The sequence below is a fragment of the Poecilia reticulata genome, chromosome 14, assembly GCF_904066995.2.
Source record: "Poecilia reticulata chromosome 14, P_reticulata-male-v2, whole genome shotgun sequence".
Lineage (NCBI taxonomy): Eukaryota > Metazoa > Chordata > Actinopteri > Cyprinodontiformes > Poeciliidae > Poecilia > Poecilia reticulata.
This window is the reverse complement of record NC_088843.1, coordinates 3,896,347-3,913,759: the sequence shown is the minus strand read 5'-3', so window position 1 is coordinate 3,913,759 and position 17,413 is coordinate 3,896,347. Positions and strand designations below refer to the sequence as shown.

Below are 17,413 nucleotides of genomic sequence, written 5' to 3'. Positions count from 1 at the left end.
GTAGCCAGAGGAGTTGCTGCTTTTTGAAGTCTGGGATCTCTGATGCACAGATGAGAACTATGACAGTATTTAAGGAATTTCTATTTTTGAGGTGACACTCACTGTAGAATGACTGGAAAAATAGTAAAAATAGAAGGAAGGAAGGGATGAAATGTTCAGATATGTGGTGGAGTTGGGATGTTAGACACTTTAGATAAAAACAATAACGTTATGAATGTCAGATATTGGTCTTTGTTTGTTTTTGAAAAGCAGGAAACAAGACGAGTTTGTTAGCGTCGCCGCTTGTCGTCGGCTGCATACTTGGCCGAGGCGGAGTCGAGGCAGAAAGCTTATCAGTGTGCCACTCGCAGTATTTGTTTGTGGACGGGGTCGTGTTTTTCAGCGTGAGAGCATATTTTGTGTATACACATTGTAAGGGTGTGAGAGTGTTTACACATGTTGATGTGTGCATACACAGATATGTGGCGTCGCCGGTATGCCAAGGATGGCCCAGCTGAAGGTGGAGCTGTGGACGTGCTGTTCTCTGGCTTGTTTTTAATGCCATCTCATCAAGCCGGTTCTTTTTTCAAAGCATTTTAGACTCTGAACAGGAGTATTTTTATTAAAATGTAGCAAGTGTTTCAATAAGCAGAATGAAAATGAGCATAAAATAGATTATTGACAAAGGAGTTAAACAACACTCCGTTTTTCAAATATTTAGGTCAATCTCAGAATGATATAATACTTTAGCAAACAGTTGCACATTAATTTATTCTGCTGTTTGTTTTTGAACACTTCAAAGAAAGGTAATCTGTCATATCTTTTGTATTATTCTGATACTTTATGATCTTGCGCAGAGGTGTTCAGCTAGTATTTGAAGCAACGGTTCTCGGATAATATTTTCATGTGCAAATTAGAAACTCTGTCTCCTCCTCTTGCTTTGGTCTCTATGTGTTAATTAGGTCAGTGCTGCATTAAAAGATAAGTCTAATGACTGCTGCTCCACTTTAAACACTGGTTGCCACAATAACAAAAAAGGAGTCTAAACTACATGCCTTCTAAGGGAAGAAAAGAAGTGAAATTTGTCCTTTTTCTCTGTCCCCTGTAGGAACGAACCAGGTCATTTGACAGCTTCAACATGAACACTCTGGAGAACTCCCTGATCGACATCATGAGAGCTGAGCAAGACACCCTGAAAGGTAAACATAACTGAAAATCAAGAAACATGTAGACGAGCAGCAGTTCAATGCTTTTCAACAAGCCTGGTGCACATGGAGCAATCGAACAAAAAATACACATGCTCTTACTTATAACTTAATTAAATGTTTAAAATTTGACATAAACCCCTTTGCATGCTGCGATGTTTGGACAAGCCACAGTTAATTTTGCATTTTATGCATACTTAGAAGTTGGATTTTACAATTTCCTTTTAAAACTACAACAAGACAACACCTGCAGACGCTGGAAGGCTGTTCTCTGAGCGTCCTCAAGCTCAATAACCAACATGACTCAATGCTCGCAGGGTTAAAGTTACAGGTACAACCTGTTAGCAATGCTGGAGGCTTGTACCCTATTAACCAGCAGTACACTTAGTAAAGTACAATTCTATGTGTGAACATGTTAATTAAGTTTGAGTATGTAAAATGGAGAGAAGTCTCACTGTTTTTCCTACTTGCAGCGAGAATGTGATGCAATTCCCAGACACAAGTTATTGCGTCCAAAGCAAACTGAACTTTATTCTTTGATTTTCATCATTTCTAAGCTTCACAACACTTTCTCAACAAATAGCTAGAAAGCTTCTCTTAATCTACAAAGCTGAACATTAAAATTAAATCAGTTATTTTTAATTTTATATTAAATTAATGTGATATCTTAAAAGCAGCAGCCTGTGTTCAATCAATAGGAAAAATATGTTGACTTTTTGTTTGCCATCACATGATCAGTGTTAGTTGATCAAGGTCAACTGATTGTAAAAATCCAAAACTTGATTAATTAATTGCTTCTTTGCAAACGAGCATCTTATTCCATGGTAAAAACAATTTTTTTGTTTTTTGGAGAGAATGTGTAGAACCGACGGTGTGGTCTAAACTGAAATCCATCTTGTTCTTACGTTCTCATTGCAGCCCTATTTTAGATGTCAACAGTTTTATTAAATCATTTTGTCAAACATAAATACCATATTGTTCCAAGTGATTTTGTGTCTTTTGACCAAAATGTGTTTATAGTTTCTGATGCAGCTGTGATATTGCAAATATTTATATTATGATGATTACTGTGATTCAATACATTTTGCATTCCTAATGTTTACAAAAAGCTCTTCTAATAAATCACCACTTTTAAATCACCAGTCCTGAACATTAAGTGGGAATCTTCTAGGGTGCACCGATTGCAGTTTTCTGGCCGTTTGTAAAGTACCGATCTTTTAAAAAGCTTAACCTGCCAATTCTGATTTTGGCTGATACCAATTTTTTTTGGCTGAAATATTTCTCAGTACAGCAAGAAAGTTGTTGAATTAGCAACAGTGGGGTAACTCTTGTTAATTGTAAATGTGCAGACATAACTTGGAGCGCCAGTCTGTCAGCCAGATCTTTCTCACCGGTGAGCAAAAGAGGACAGTGATTGATTCTTAGACTTTGACAAGCTAGATAAGGTCGGTGGATAAGATTGACTTCACATGTAAAAATCGGCCGATCACAGATCTCCCAAAATTAAAGAAATTGGCATCGATAGATTGGCTGGCCGATAAATCGGTGCACCCCTAGAATCTTCCCTCTAAGGGAAGTTAGATTAGCATATTTTCTTTATGCTAATCTATATGCAAAGCATTTCTAGCAAAATTTTGCAGTAATCACAACTGAACTTCACTTGACTAATAGTAAATCACCTTCATGATTCTTGTTGGTTGAGAGGGAGGACCTGTTAGAATTAGTTACACCTTTGACGCAGGCTTTACTTTAGTGTAATCCTTTGAGTGCTGCATGCTGACTAAACCTGTCAACCCCAATGTCTTAGCTGTTAAATAGATTACAAGACATCAACGCCAATAGCAGCCATGTTTTAATTAATCGTTACAGATTGAGTAAAAAAATTGAAATGATGACAAAAATAAATAATTTTAAAAAGTTGTCCCACATGGATATAATAGATTCACTCATTAACTGTTTAACATTGCTGAAGCTGAGTGGTGGTGTTGCTTTTTCTGTTTTTGTTGACATTATGAATGTTTTGTGCTCTCATTTGTTGTTGTTTTTCTTTCATTATTGAATTATTGTGTGTCACATCACGTGACCTGTCTAATTGAACACACTCGTGTATAATAAAGGGTGTGTCCTTCAAACAGGGGGAACAACACGAAAGCAAAACGGTTTGAGTCTCATGATGTCACGTTGAACGCTGTGCCGAAAAGCGATTCTGCTAACAGGTTATGGGCCCAGAATTAATTATGAAACAAGGAAAATGAACAGACGAGAAAAGGACATGGCACACAGCCGCTGGTCAAGACTTATCTTTGATGGAGACGAGAAAAATTACGAACTGTGGGAAACAAAGTTTCTAGGACACCTTCGATTGCAAGGGCTGAAACAGACAATTTTGACAAGCCCCTCTGATGAAGACGATGAAGAGGAAGACGCACAGAAAAACGCCGAGGCTTATGCAGAGCTCATTCAGTTTTTGGATGACAAGAGTCTATCACTAGTCATGCATGACGCGGCAGATGACGGACGTGCGGCGCTTGGAATCCTGCGGGCCCATTACGCCGGCAAAGGAAAGCCCAGAGTGATTAACCTGTATACTGAGCTGACTTCACTGCAGAAATCACCCTGTGAGTCGGTTACCGAGTTCATCATCAGAGCTGAAACCGCGATCACCGCTTTAAGGAGTGCAGGTGAGCAGCTGAGCGACGGACTTCTGATCGCCATGGTTCTGAAAGGACTTCCAGAGACATTCAAGCCATTTGCTGTTTATACTACTCAAAGCGAAGATGGTGATAAATTGACTTTTGCAGAGTTTAAGACTAAACTCAGAAGTTTTGAAGACATTGAAAATATGCGTGGCACAGTATCTGAGGATAACGTGATGAAAGCTAAAGCACATTCTGGCTCCAAATGCGCACCAAGAGGCGTAAATGATCCTGGAGCAGGAAGTTCTGAGATCGTATGTTTTAAATGTGGGATGAAAGGCCACATAAGCAGAACCTGCCAGCGGAAGCAGTGGTGCAGTTACTGTAAGAATAACAGTCACAGCAACGGGACCTGCAGACGGAGAAAACAACGGGACAACGCGCGAAAAGTAGCCGAAGACACGGGCGGCGACAAAGAGTTTGCTTTCCGGGTGAGCGACGCGGACACGCGAGTGGACGGCATCAAGAGGAGAGGTCTGATGGTGGACGCTGGTGCGACATCGCACATAATCACTGACATCAGTAAGTTTCGGAAGTTTGATGAAAGTTTCCAGGCCGAGACGCACTGCGTGGAATTGGCTGATGGATCCAGGTGTTTTGGAGTTGCTAAGCAACGAGGAGACGCGGAAGTGTGTTTGATCGACAGCAGAGGTCGACGTCTTAAAACAGTGCTGAGGAACGCACTGTACATCCCTTCATACCCGCAAGACATCTTCTCAGTGAAAGCTGCAACATCCAGCGGAGCAACGGTGATTTTCAAAGAAGGAAAGAACGTTCTTCTCAGAGACGACACCCAGTTCCCCATTCACGTATGTAACAAACTGTATTACTTGCAAACGATGGACAATGAATGTGGTGATCAGTGTAAAAAATGCTATGACTTACAAAGTTGGCATGAGATTCTTGGACATTGCAATTACAGAGATGTACTGAAGCTAGAAAATGTTGTTCATGGCATGGAAATTAAAGGGAGAGGTGAGCCATATTGTGAAGTCTGCACAAAAGGAAAATTTGTTCAAACTAGGAATAAGGGACCAGATGCAAGAGCTACAGAACCACTAGCAATGGTCCACACAGATTTAGCAGGACCTATAGACCCAATGTCTAAAGGTGGTCACAGATATGCATTATCCTTCACAGATGATTATTCCAGTGCAGTCTTTGTATACTTTTTGAAAAACAAGAGTGACACAGTACAAGCTACTGAAAAGTTTATTGCTGACATGGCCCCACATGGAAAGGTTAAATGCATGAGGTCAGACAATGGTACAGAATTCACAGGAAAAGAGTACCAGTCATTACTGAGCAGAAATGGTATCAGACACGAGACCTCAGCACCATATTCTCCACATCAAAATGGTACGGCAGAACGAAACTGGAGAACTCTATTTGACATGGCTAGATGTATGTTGATCGATGGTGAGTTACCAAAAATGTTATGGCCATATGCAGTTCAGACAGCTGCTGTAGTGCGAAACAGATGTTTTAATAATCGCACAAAGCAAACGCCCTACTTTATGTTGACAGGCAGGAAGCCTAACATTTCTAGGATGCACAAGTTTGGATGTGTTTGTTACACTTATAAACGAGAGAAAGGGAAGCTGGATTCAAGGTGTGAAAAAGGCATTTTTATAGGGTATGACAAGAATAGTCCAGGCTATATGGTCTACTATCCAAACAGCAGGAAAATCCAGAAACACAGGCTTGTGGAATTTGTATCCAAAGAGAAAAATGAGACGGATGTAACTTTGGATGATGATGATGATATGATTAGAATTGGTTCTAGAGCAACCAAAAGTTCAGATGCTGATCCAGTAAATGTTTCTGACCATAAACTGAGGACAGAAGAAGAACCAATAGCGAGTACCAGTCAAACAACAAAACGTGAAGAACCTGAGAGGCGATACCCTGTCAGAGAGAGAAAGAAACCTGGTTATTTAGATGACTATGTATGTGGCATTGATGAAGAGCAGATGGGTAACATTGATTATTGTTACAGACTGATAAGTGGAGTACCTCAAACCTTCCAAGAAGCTGTAACATCTGTGAATGCAAAAGAGTGGGTTACAGCCATGGATGAGGAAATGCAGTCATTAAAGGACAATGTTACTTTTTCCCTGACCAACTTACCTGAGGGTAAAGCTGTAGTGGGGGGTAAATGGGTGTATGCAATCAAAAGGAACAGTGATGGATCAGACAAATACAAGGCTAGATATGTTGCTAAAGGATTCAGTCAAAAGAAAGGTGTGAACTATGATGAAACCTTTTCACCAACTGCTAGCATGACGAGCATCAGAGTGCTGATGCAAAAGGTGGCACAGGAGAACATGTTTGTTCACCAGATGGATGTAAAGACGGCATATTTACATGCCCCAATTGAATGTGAACTTTATATTGAACAACCAGAGGGCTACAAGAAGGAATCCCAAGAAAAAGAGAGACTGGTGTATAAACTGCAAAAATCTCTTTATGGACTTAAACAGTCAGGCAGAAACTGGAACAAAATGCTGCATGACTACCTATGTGAAAACAAATTTGTTCAAAACCCTGCTGATCATTGTGTTTACACAAAGATTACTGATACTGAAACTGTGTTTATCATTATATGGGTCGATGATTTGATTATTGCTGCCAGTGATACGAATATCCTTAGAGATGTAAAAGAGAAACTTGCATCCAAATTTAGGATGAAGGACTTAGGAAAGTTGACACATTTTCTTGGCATTGATTTTGAGAAAGATGCTAACAGTATTAAAATGTCACAATCGAAGTATGTGAGGAAAATACTGGAAAGGTTTGACATGCAGAACTGTAAGCCGCGAACTACCCCTTGTGAGCAGAAACTTAACTATGCTGATAATGCTGAAATAATGAGTGATGCCAGAAAATACAGAGAGGTAGTAGGAAGCTTAATCTATTTGTCAACATGTACAAGACCAGATTTAAGCTATGTAGTAAGTAAACTGGCACAGTACTTTGCAAACCCAACCACAGAGCAGTGGAATACTGTAAAGCATGTTTTCAGGTATCTAAAATGCACACAAGATAAAGAACTATGTTTTAAAAGGGGTGCCTGTGATAACCTTATACATGCATACAGTGATGCAGATTGGGCAGGTGACGCATCAGATCGAAGAAGTACAACAGGTTACTGTATGAGTCTAAATAAAGACGGTCCGTTAGTCTCATGGAAGACTAAAAGACAGCCTACAGTAGCTCTATCTACATGTGAAGCAGAGTACATGGCACTAGCTGCTACTGTACAGGAATGCTTATACTTGAAACAACTGTTGTTCAACATGGATGGTATGGATTACTTAGCTAAGATTTATGAGGACAATCAGGGTACCATATCCTTAGCCAAAAATCCAGTGTATAGACAAAGATGTAAACATATTGATATTAAATATCATTTTGTCAGATCAGTTGTAAATGAAGGAAAAGTCTCTCTAGAGTACTGTCCAACTAATGAAATGGTTGCAGATGTATTAACGAAACCAGCAACAAAGACTAAGTTAAGGAAGTATGAAGTGTTTATGTTTGGTGTATCATGAATGTATTTGGGTTGAAATGTTAAGGGTCAGGAAGTTACCCAAATGTGAGCAAGTGGGGGTGTTGACATTATGAATGTTTTGTGCTCTCATTTGTTGTTGTTTTTCTTTCATTATTGAATTATTGTGTGTCACATCACGTGACCTGTCTAATTGAACACACTCGTGTATAATAAAGGGTGTGTCCTTCAAACAGGGGGAACAACACGAAAGCAAAACGGTTTGAGTCTCATGATGTCACGTTGAACGCTGTGCCGAAAAGCGATTCTGCTAACAGTTTTAATATATGGCATAATTTTAAGCTCTCAACATTTGAAGTGTTTAATGAAGTGCACAAGCCTGCCTCCAGAACCCAAAATTAGCGGTTCTTATCTCTGGCTCAGCAACGGGTTGTGGTTGAGACGGCTCCTTTTTTATGCTTTAGTGGAAGAAATGGGTTGGACAAAAATAGTGGCTAAGCTAACTCTGTTTTTGTTTTAAACTGGGGGACGTTTGGTCATAAATGACTCAAAGTAGCCAGGTTTTGTGTTCTCTTTCTAATCCATCTGAACAGATAAACGTCCTTACAAAAAAGTAAGGACCAGATAAGAAAATTATTTTTTTTATCCCACTGAACACAATAAAATGTCTATAAAGGGCACCACCTTGTGAAACGCATAAAATCAGAGCCACTGCTACAATAACAAGATAATAAAAACGTTGAAATACAGGCTCTCTTCTCATGAATACCTTTTTATTATTTTAGAACTAAACACGCAAAGCTCATGTGCATCCAGTCGTGATTTTGTGTTCTGTTGTCAGAGCTTATAGTAAAAAATATTTTTAATATTAGAAATAAAAGTAAAAAATCCTTATTACCAACAATGTTATGGTATCAGATTTTTGACACAGTTTTATTTGACACTAGCGTTTATTATGTTTATAGTAAATTGAATCACAGCACATTTTTCACCTTAGTCGTCCTAATTGTTTTCTCCCTCATACTCTGGATTGTCAGTTAAATGTACAGTGCACAGTGGTGAAACCACGAAGCACACCATATCGTCTCCCGGACTTATCATCCTTTCATTTGACGTGTAGATCTGGGAAGCAATCAAATTTTACAGTCATAATTTTCATAATTATAGTGCAGTCTTGTACAATAGTATGACAGGTGGAGCTTGAGTAAATTTGCTCTTTTCTTTGTAGAGCTTGAGTAAATTTGCGCTTTTTCCCATGGAGGACAGTTAAGAAAAAACATTATTACAAGAGGTGGTCTTTGAGTGCTCACTTTTTCAATTTGTCACACAAATGCATCCATGTAGAAAGAACACAAAATAAATACAGCAAATCTTGAAATTTCTCATTTGAACTGAACGTGTTCAACAAAAGTGAGCACAACAAAGCAAGGGAAGAGGCGAGACAAAATGTCTACAGAAGAAGTGGCTTTGAATCCCTTCCAGCATTGTTCCGACTGACAGAAAGGGTTCCTCTGTTCGTCCACCGCACATAAACACACCACTGTATTGTGCGAGGTTGTTCATACATGTGTTTTAAAGTGGACTGTTTGTGTGCAGCCAGCAACATGCAAATAAGCTTCACAAAGCAGCCACATTTCAACCCTGCAGACACACTGGGTTATGGTGTACCTGTTTACTCCTCAGAGATTTAAAGTCCGTAATGACAGCCTGGAGCTTTGTTGGACTTTGAGTTTCAGATGGTGCAACTATGTGCACCTTGTGTTTATTACCTGGCTAATTCACATGGGGAGATAAATAGGTAAATTCTGCAGTGAAGAGTCACACTGCAGTCTTTATTTGGTTCGGGTCAGTCCCTACGGTTCTGTCTCCTCTGTTCTGTGAGTTCAGTTCGCAGAGTGTGGAGGAGGGGCCCACAGATTTCCTTGTGACAGGGGCATCGGAATGCACCAATCACCAGGCGGTCTGTACCCACACAACAATGGCTGCACTATTTCAGCTCTTTCATCTCATTATCCTTTCTGGTGCAAGCGGGCCTTGCATAACTTTGAAGATTGTTTGGCATCATAACATGTATTTGTGTGTTTGGGAGGTGGCCCTTGCAAATTGCTCAGTGTAAAAAGTATGGTATGAGGATACAGATTGGAAAATGGAGTTGAATGAGAAGGAGAGAGATGGTTTGTATTTTGTAGCCACAGTATCTAACAAAAAGCCAGTTTGTTGTAATTTCATATATGAAAAATACATAGTGAAACTAAATTCTAAGGTATAAAAGACCTCCGGCACCAAATCCCCGAGGTGGAGGACATTCATTCTGGTGGTGATGGCTCTGGACATTTTTGGGTTTTCTGGTTGACATACCTCTAAAGTGTTGCATGAAGAACTGGAACGGTAGTTGTGAAGTGGCAGACTTCACAACTACCGTTGTGAAGTCTGCCACTTCCTAAAATTTCTTTCTAATTTTAGGAAGAAATTAGTCCTTTTCTTCCTAATTAGGAAGAAAAGGACAGGAGATTGTCTTCCAGCAATTAAGTGATTGCTTAATCTCCGAGGTTGGAAAAGAGGCTCCAACTGACCGTCCAAGCTCTGATTTCAAAAGAGCAATGTAGCTTTTGTCCTGGCATGGAAGAGTGGATGAGATTGTGTCATATCTGGGTTGCTTTTAACTGGTGCCCTGTCCTTGTACACCAAAAACAAAAGCTGAGATGAGTTCTGTTTGTGGTGCTCATGGAAAGTATTTCAAGTAGTAGCATCAATATCTCTCACAGCAAACCCACCACGGACTGGTGAAGAGTTAATGACATTTTCAACTTCAAATAGTAAACCTTTACCAGTTCATGTCAGTGATGGTTCATAAAACACTCATGTGTTAATTGTCTGACTTTTTCTTTTCTTTTTTTTAAGTGTTGCATGTGGTCAGGACAAGGTCTCAGGACCTGAAATGGTCCTTATAAGAAGGCCCAGTAGAAACTGCACTTCCTGTGGTAACTCTTACAGTACAGCCTTCCACAGGAGCTGCTGGTCATTTTCTATACAACCATGATTCAGTCTGCCATGTGCTCATCCATCACTGTGTGGTTTGGCCTACCCATAAAAGAAAAAAAAAAAAAAAACATCAGTCAAGTTGTACATTTATTCCCATTTGTCATTTCCATATGCTAAAAAAAGTGCAGAAATGTTCCATTGGAATTTAACCCGTCAGACGTCCAGAAGAGATGGAATCTTTTTGTCTCTGAGTTCTTGGCTTTTTCTTGCTGAGATGGAAATGTTTGACTGTGGCTGATTATCCACGATAACACTTTAGGAATGTAGACACAACCTTGAAGTGTCTGGATAAAAAACAAAACAAAACATGGTGTGTATCATTGTATTTTTCACTGACTCAAAAAACTTCAAACTTCTAAATTAGAACATCCCAATTTGAAACTGCTCCTCAACTTCCTGAACACTTGATCTGTTATATGTGTAGAGGGTCTCTGAAGTTGTGGACATTGGATTAGGGAAACGTAATTAGCCAATTTTAGCTACAGGGTGAGTCTTATTCAGATAGTGTGATGTGTCTTGACTCTTACCTTTTATCTTGTCATATACTGCAGCAGGTGAGCCTTATCACCTTTTAGTCTGCTTACTAACCAGACTAAAATCTGCGAAGTCATACAGTTTGGATGGCTAAATTATTACACTTTCGTTTCCGGTTATGGTTGCCATTAAAAGAAACAGCCTTTCATTTCTGGAGCCTGCACCATTATCATAAAAGCCAACTTTATAGTTTGTTCTTTACTTTTGGTCCAATCCTAAAGTTTATTTACTTTCGGTTCCAACCTTGGATCTTTAGGAATAATTAGACTGTCTTCTGGAAAGACTTGCACAGAGTTAAAATAGAATAAAGATATTATATGAAACGCATTTTGTTCTGTTTTTCTGTGTAGGTCGTCTGGGGTTCCCTCACCCTGGGGCGGACAACCCTTTGCCCCTTAACGGTATGTATGGCAACCTAAACACATTCCCCAAAAGTCTACTTACCCTGAAATTGAAAGATGAGTCATCAAAAGGATTTTATATGCAAATCACGTCGAGTGGGAAACTTTAAATAAAGTGAAGATGTAATAATCATAATTTTGAGGCAAATGTGTAGTTTTTGTATAACATTTAACCTGCTTATAAGGATTTTAGACAGCAGGACTAAAAAGTTGTCTTTTTTTTCTGAGCTTTTGTTTAACACAATTGGAGGTAGAAACATAGTATTACACCCTGTGTTTGAGAGGGCAGTTGATGGCTGTTGAAAATAAAAACAAAGAATGACCAAGTTGACATTTTAAATGTGTCCTAGCATGTTATATTAGTAGTTAGCATGGTTACCATTCCTGAAATTGTCACCTTTGTGTCTTATTCCCTCCCAACATTTTTAAGTGCAGCATGTCCCAAAAGAGAGGTTCAATGGTCAAGAAATAGAGCAATACTTCTGTACTTTAATTAACCGCCTTATCTAAAGTGACTGAAACTGTTTCCTTTTAAATAGCTGGTTAGTTTGCAATACATGTGAAACACACTGTTAATAGTCAAAATATTTAACTTTGAGTCTAAGAAAGTCCACACCAAAGAGTGTTGTCAGTATGAGATGGTTGCACTTAGCTTGGTGCATTCACTGATCCGAAAAGTGGTGAACTTTTGAAATTCTGACCCACCGATCAAACTGAACATTAGCCGATAACAGTCAAAAGCAAAATTCTTGGTGTGCTTCTAAAGCTTGAGAAAAAATCTTTGGGATCATATTTTAATATTGCTCTGTTTTCTTGCTGGACTTAAATTACATTCAAGAATTTAAGTCCAGCTTAAGTTGGAAATCTTTAGGATGCTGCTTTCCTCCAAAATCTGGTAGCTCACGTCCCTTTGAAACATTGACATAGTCCAGTGGTTCTTAACCTGGGTTCGATCGAACCCCAGGGGTTCGGTGAGTCGGTCTCAGGGGTTCGGCGGAGCCTCTGCCGCGGAGATAAAGACACACCTGTGTAAAGTCGTGATGACGCCCCGCTTTGCCATCACTTGCTGCAAAGGATCACGTTACATTGCTTAGCCAATCAGTGCTGCAGAGGAGCACTGATTGAAGGATTTCCACTCAGCATGGATTTGAGCTTGTGTCTTTCAGCAAAACTCACCGTTTTTACCAAATTCTATAGTCTAAATCTGCTCCTTAGTTGCATCTTTTCGGGGTTGCTACTGCCTCTAGTGGCGTGGGGGTGGTAACACAGCTAATATAATTACATTACTAAATCAGAATACCACAAAGTATTTTGTGTGTCGGGAGGGGAGGGGGGATAAGAAGGGTGGGGGTCGGTGAATGCGCATATAAAACTGCTGCCAGTCTCAACAACAATATTTTAGACTTGATTGGCCCATTAGTTCAACTCCAATCGCTTTCCTACTCAAAGACCATTTAAACATTTTTTCGCCTCTTTTTTCCAACCATATCTCCATCCTGTTAAAATGGAGGCTGATATCGTCTTTCTAATGACGTTTTGCTGATGGGAATCTTTTGTTGTTCTGGAACTCAAGGCAAACTAATCATTTACTTTCTCACTTGCAGAGGAGCTTAGGCTTGAATACTTGTATATACAATTCTTTACCTTCTTGTTTTATTTGTGGCTGCATCTATTACTTTGTTCTTGAATTAGAGAAGGGTGTAAAAAATCTAATGAAACTGAATGATTTTTTTAAAAAAGCAGTGGTTTGATAGATACAGAAGATTTTTTGTGGAAGATGTCCTAGATTTTGCCTGGAATTAGTGAGCTCCTGTGGTGCTTGTGCGTGTGAGCTTGATTGCAAAATAGGATCTTTCTTAGAGATGAGATTTAAACTGTCGGTCATGCAATCTCTTCCTTCATCGCTCTGTGGTTGTTGTGTTTTAACGTCATCTGTACGGGCTTCGACCAGCGGGTAAAACAGGAACTGCCAGTAGTTTCTTGAAAAGCCTGCTGGGTCACATGGTTTGGATCACATGGTCAGGAGCTGTCATGGTGCCCTGAGACAGATGGTGCCAGCGGATAGAGGCTGCACACCAGTCCTGGTTTTCTCTCTCTGCCTCATAAGGATACGCAGATTGCATTCCTCATCCTCTTCCTCCCCCCATCCTCTCTCCCTCCAGTCACTCTCATTTTTGCTCACCCCCACACGGCTTTTTATCAGCTCATTTCTCCATCGCTTCTAATCTATTTTTCTCTCTCACACTCGCATATACACGCACACACAAACACACACGCACACACACATCTTTTTATAGCACTCTCTGCTCTCTTTCAATCTGCTTTACTGCCTCTCAGTATTTTTCTCAGTTTCTGGCTGCCTTTGACCTTCCACAGCAGAGTTAATGTCCATCTGGTTTGGAATGTCCACTGAGGGAGGATTACTGCCGCCGCGTTCCGGCCGCTTCTTCACCCATTCCGGGTTCTTGCAATTGGAGATTGTGTTTGGCTGTTTTTAAACTCTTCTGTTTTTAAATACTCTATATTTCATCCTTATGTTGCCCCAACTGCTTCCACTGCCTCCGCTTGGAAAATTATACACTATGACTCAAAAGACATTACTTTTTTCAAATACAAACTGCTCCGTTCTCAGGCTGGAGCTGCTTGACCAGCCTCACAGAGCATTGTTTTGTTTGACTGAAGCGCTGACGTTAGAGCGCCATCTTTGAATCGTATCAGGTCCCCTGATTGGCTGTGATTAGGCAAAGTGATACGCTTCAGTCTCATTTCTGCTTCTTCCTTATTCTCTGCATGATTAATTCACATCTTCCCTCGCTGTTTCCTGTAATTGTGCACACTTACTTTCTTTTATTACTTTGCAGTGAAGCTCAGTAAAATGGATCAGTTACACAGTGTTTTGCTAAAACTGCTTAACTAATCAAATCTGCAGATTAAAGTCCAAACACGGTTCTTTTCTTGGATACTTCTGTAAGCTGCTCTTTTTGCAGTTACGCTGCATTTCCAGGTTTAGCTTCGGGTGTCTCCAGGGTTACAATGGCCTATTTGGGCCTGATTCAGTCTTTTAACTATACATCCTGTGGGCTTTATTACATTGTGTTTTAATTGCCTCGCTTTTTATGATAATGCCTGTTCTGTATTGAGTACCGATCCTCTCTGGTGAACTGAGATGACCCTTCTTCTCTCAATCTTTCTGCATAAATAAGCACAATGCACACGTCCATCACAATAATTTAGAACATCATCTAAATCTATTCCAGTAATTTGGTTCTAAAGAGTCAAATTCAGGTCAGTACACTCAAAGTGATACAATTCTGACATTTCGGATGACTGTGGCTTGCAGCTAATGGAATTCTGAAATTCAGTTTCTCCGAAAATAAATGTTACACAACATGTACTGTATATGGTTTTAAATCTAAAAATTTCACATTATGACCTCGCCAGTCATGCAGAAGATTGCTGGTTTGACAGTTTTTCAGGTGACTGAAACATGCCACAAGGAGGGGGTAAGTCAGAAAAGGTCACTGCTAAAGAAGCTGGCTGCTTATAGAACTTTACTATAGCTTAATAATGGAAAGTTGAGTGGAAGGAAAAATGATTGGTATGAAGTGCTCGAGCAACAAAGATGGCTGCAGCAGTTTTGAAACAAAAGCCTTTTCAAGAAGACGTTGATGCTTTAAGTGCTAAAACCCACAGGTTTATTTTGGGCTTGGGCTACAACTTTGCATCATTTGTGTTAAACTACAGAATTTGTTGATACTGCCGTGTTAATCTGCTGGTTTCTGTCAACTTTGTTTTATTAAGTCATAATCACTGCAGCCATTTGCTTGTAAATTTGATCGCTTCATGCTTCCCTCTGATGATAAGATTTATGGAGACGCTGATTTCATTTTACTGGCGACGGGAACAATTCTTTCAGTGCTTTTCAGCGCTAGCTCTTTCTGCTGGATTACTGGAATAAATAAATGTTTCAGTAATTCTCTAATTTTGGGAACATGCAAGATTTGATAAAAAAACATCTTCTTGAAAAGGTGTTTGTTTATAATCTGCTGCAGCCATCTTTGTTGCTCGAGCACTTCAAACCAATCATTTTTCCAATAATTGAACATACTGATTCAAAAACCAAATCTATAAAAAAAAAATAAATGCACCCACTCTGTACCTGCTTACATAAATTGATATTTCTGTGAGAAAAGTACTGCAAGCTGATTATGATTCAGCGCTGATTAACAGAATCAAGTGCTAGCAGGCGAGCTAACTGTGGAGCACATTGTCATGAACCACCTGGCACTTTTATTGCTCTGCTTTATTATGCAATATTTACAAACAGCCTCTACTTTGATTTATTTATTTATTATTATTTTTTTCCCTCGTTCCACATGCAGCCAGGAATTATAGCAGGAGACGAGGTAAAACATATTCATAAATCTATAATGTCCATCTGTGGAATACAATGTTTTAACCATTTTAATTTTTTTTTCTATTTAACAAACTGTTTTCTGATTTATTTAATATCGCCTGCATGTTTTTCTTTTCTTTTTAAATTTGATTCCCATGTTTTGAAATAAATTTTTTCATGTGTGTGCAAAATTGTCTAAATGTTGAGTCTCATTATAAACTTGTGAAACTGTGTCTTTTCCTCTCACTAGGCTTCACTCTTTGCATATTTCCTTTCCTCACTTGCGTTTTGCAACATTAAACCAGTGTTGCATTTAGCTGAGAGTTAATGAGGCAGCGAGGTACACAAAGCGTCGTATGTCATTTACCCAATTCTGCGGCGGAAACACACACGTCACACTGTGGAAGTTGAGGCTAACACCCTCGCATAAAGCTTTATAAAGCAGCTCAGGGCAGTTTGGATGGGACGGCTTAGCCTCCACCACGCACATGTTCCACAGTGAAAGTACTCAGACTTTAGAGGACTGCTGTGTTTGTGTGATTAAGCTTGCATGCCTGCTTCGTGGGAAATCATTACAGTTGAGTAACTTCCACAAGAAGAGCACACAACATTTTGGACATTTTTTACTTTACATATTTACATATTTCTTTTAATCTTAATTTTATAAAATGCTTCCTAAACAGCAGCCTCACAGAGTGTTCATACCAGTTAAACTTTTTCCCCATGTTTCAACCACAAACTATTTGAATTTGATGTTATCTACCAGCTAAGTAGATTAATTGGCTGGGAAATCATTTTTGGCATTAAGCTTTTCTTCTGAAAAGTGTAGGTTTGATTATTTTCCCCCCTTAACTCTGATAACCATCAGCCTAGAATCAGCTGAGAATCGGCCTAGAGCTCCATGCTAACTCTGGAGGAGCTGCAGGGTTCCACAGCTATTTTGACAAAACGGCTCTTAGGTTTGCATGCTACAAATTAATTTGTTTTGTTTAGTTTTCGTTAGATCAACAAGTCGATGAAGACATTTTTAGTTATAAAAGATTTAAACATGCCGCAACAAAGAAAAACAGAATCATTCCCTCAGTTTTTGCTTTTTTCTGCACATTTGCCAAATCGAAAATCTATAAAATAGAAGTCATCATCACCATTATGACATAACTTATCTTTACCCTTTTCTTCTCATCTTGGGAATTAAATCTATTCTCCTGACCTTCTTATGTTCTTTTAGGCCACTCCTCACTCTTTCCAATGGAGGACAGTTTCCCTGACGACGAGCGAGCTGACCAGGGTCTCGCGGGCCTCGGCTCCCCACACTGCTTCCCACATCAGAACGGAGAGCGCGTGGAACGCTACTCGCGCAAGGTCTTTGTTGGCGGACTGCCCCCAGACATAGACGAAGGTACAGTCATTAAAATGAAAAACAAAGACTTATTTCTCTCATATCAGAAGCTCTTTGTGTTTGAATTAAATTGATATTTAATCATTTTCCTTTCTGTTTCAGATGAGATAACTGCCAGCTTCAGGCGTTTTGGACACCTGTTTGTGGACTGGCCTCACAAAGCAGAAAGCAAATCCTATTTTCCTCCTAAAGGTATTGAAAATAAGTTAGACTTGTTTGCGTGTTGGTGACATAGCACATAAAAGTTCCA

At 39.5% G+C, this 17,413-nt stretch overlaps 1 protein-coding gene across 3 annotated transcripts in view; it reads left to right on the top strand.

Moving 5' to 3' along the window:
• Positions 1-17,413, top strand: part of cpeb4b (cytoplasmic polyadenylation element binding protein 4b) — a 48,079-nt gene that overhangs the window by 20,221 nt on the left and 10,445 nt on the right. Inside the window, exons 3-7 of one of the 3 annotated variants that reach the window (XM_008426957.3) lie at positions 1,088-1,178; positions 11,318-11,368; positions 15,751-15,774; positions 16,993-17,163; positions 17,266-17,355. In XM_008426957.3, the coding sequence (XP_008425179.1) occupies positions 1,088-1,178; positions 11,318-11,368; positions 15,751-15,774; positions 16,993-17,163; positions 17,266-17,355 (427 nt within the window). The remainder of the gene's footprint in view (positions 1-1,087; positions 1,179-11,317; positions 11,369-15,750; positions 15,775-16,992; positions 17,164-17,265; positions 17,356-17,413) is intronic. The other 2 variants (XM_081615276.1, XM_081615277.1) reach the window with 2 other exon arrangements.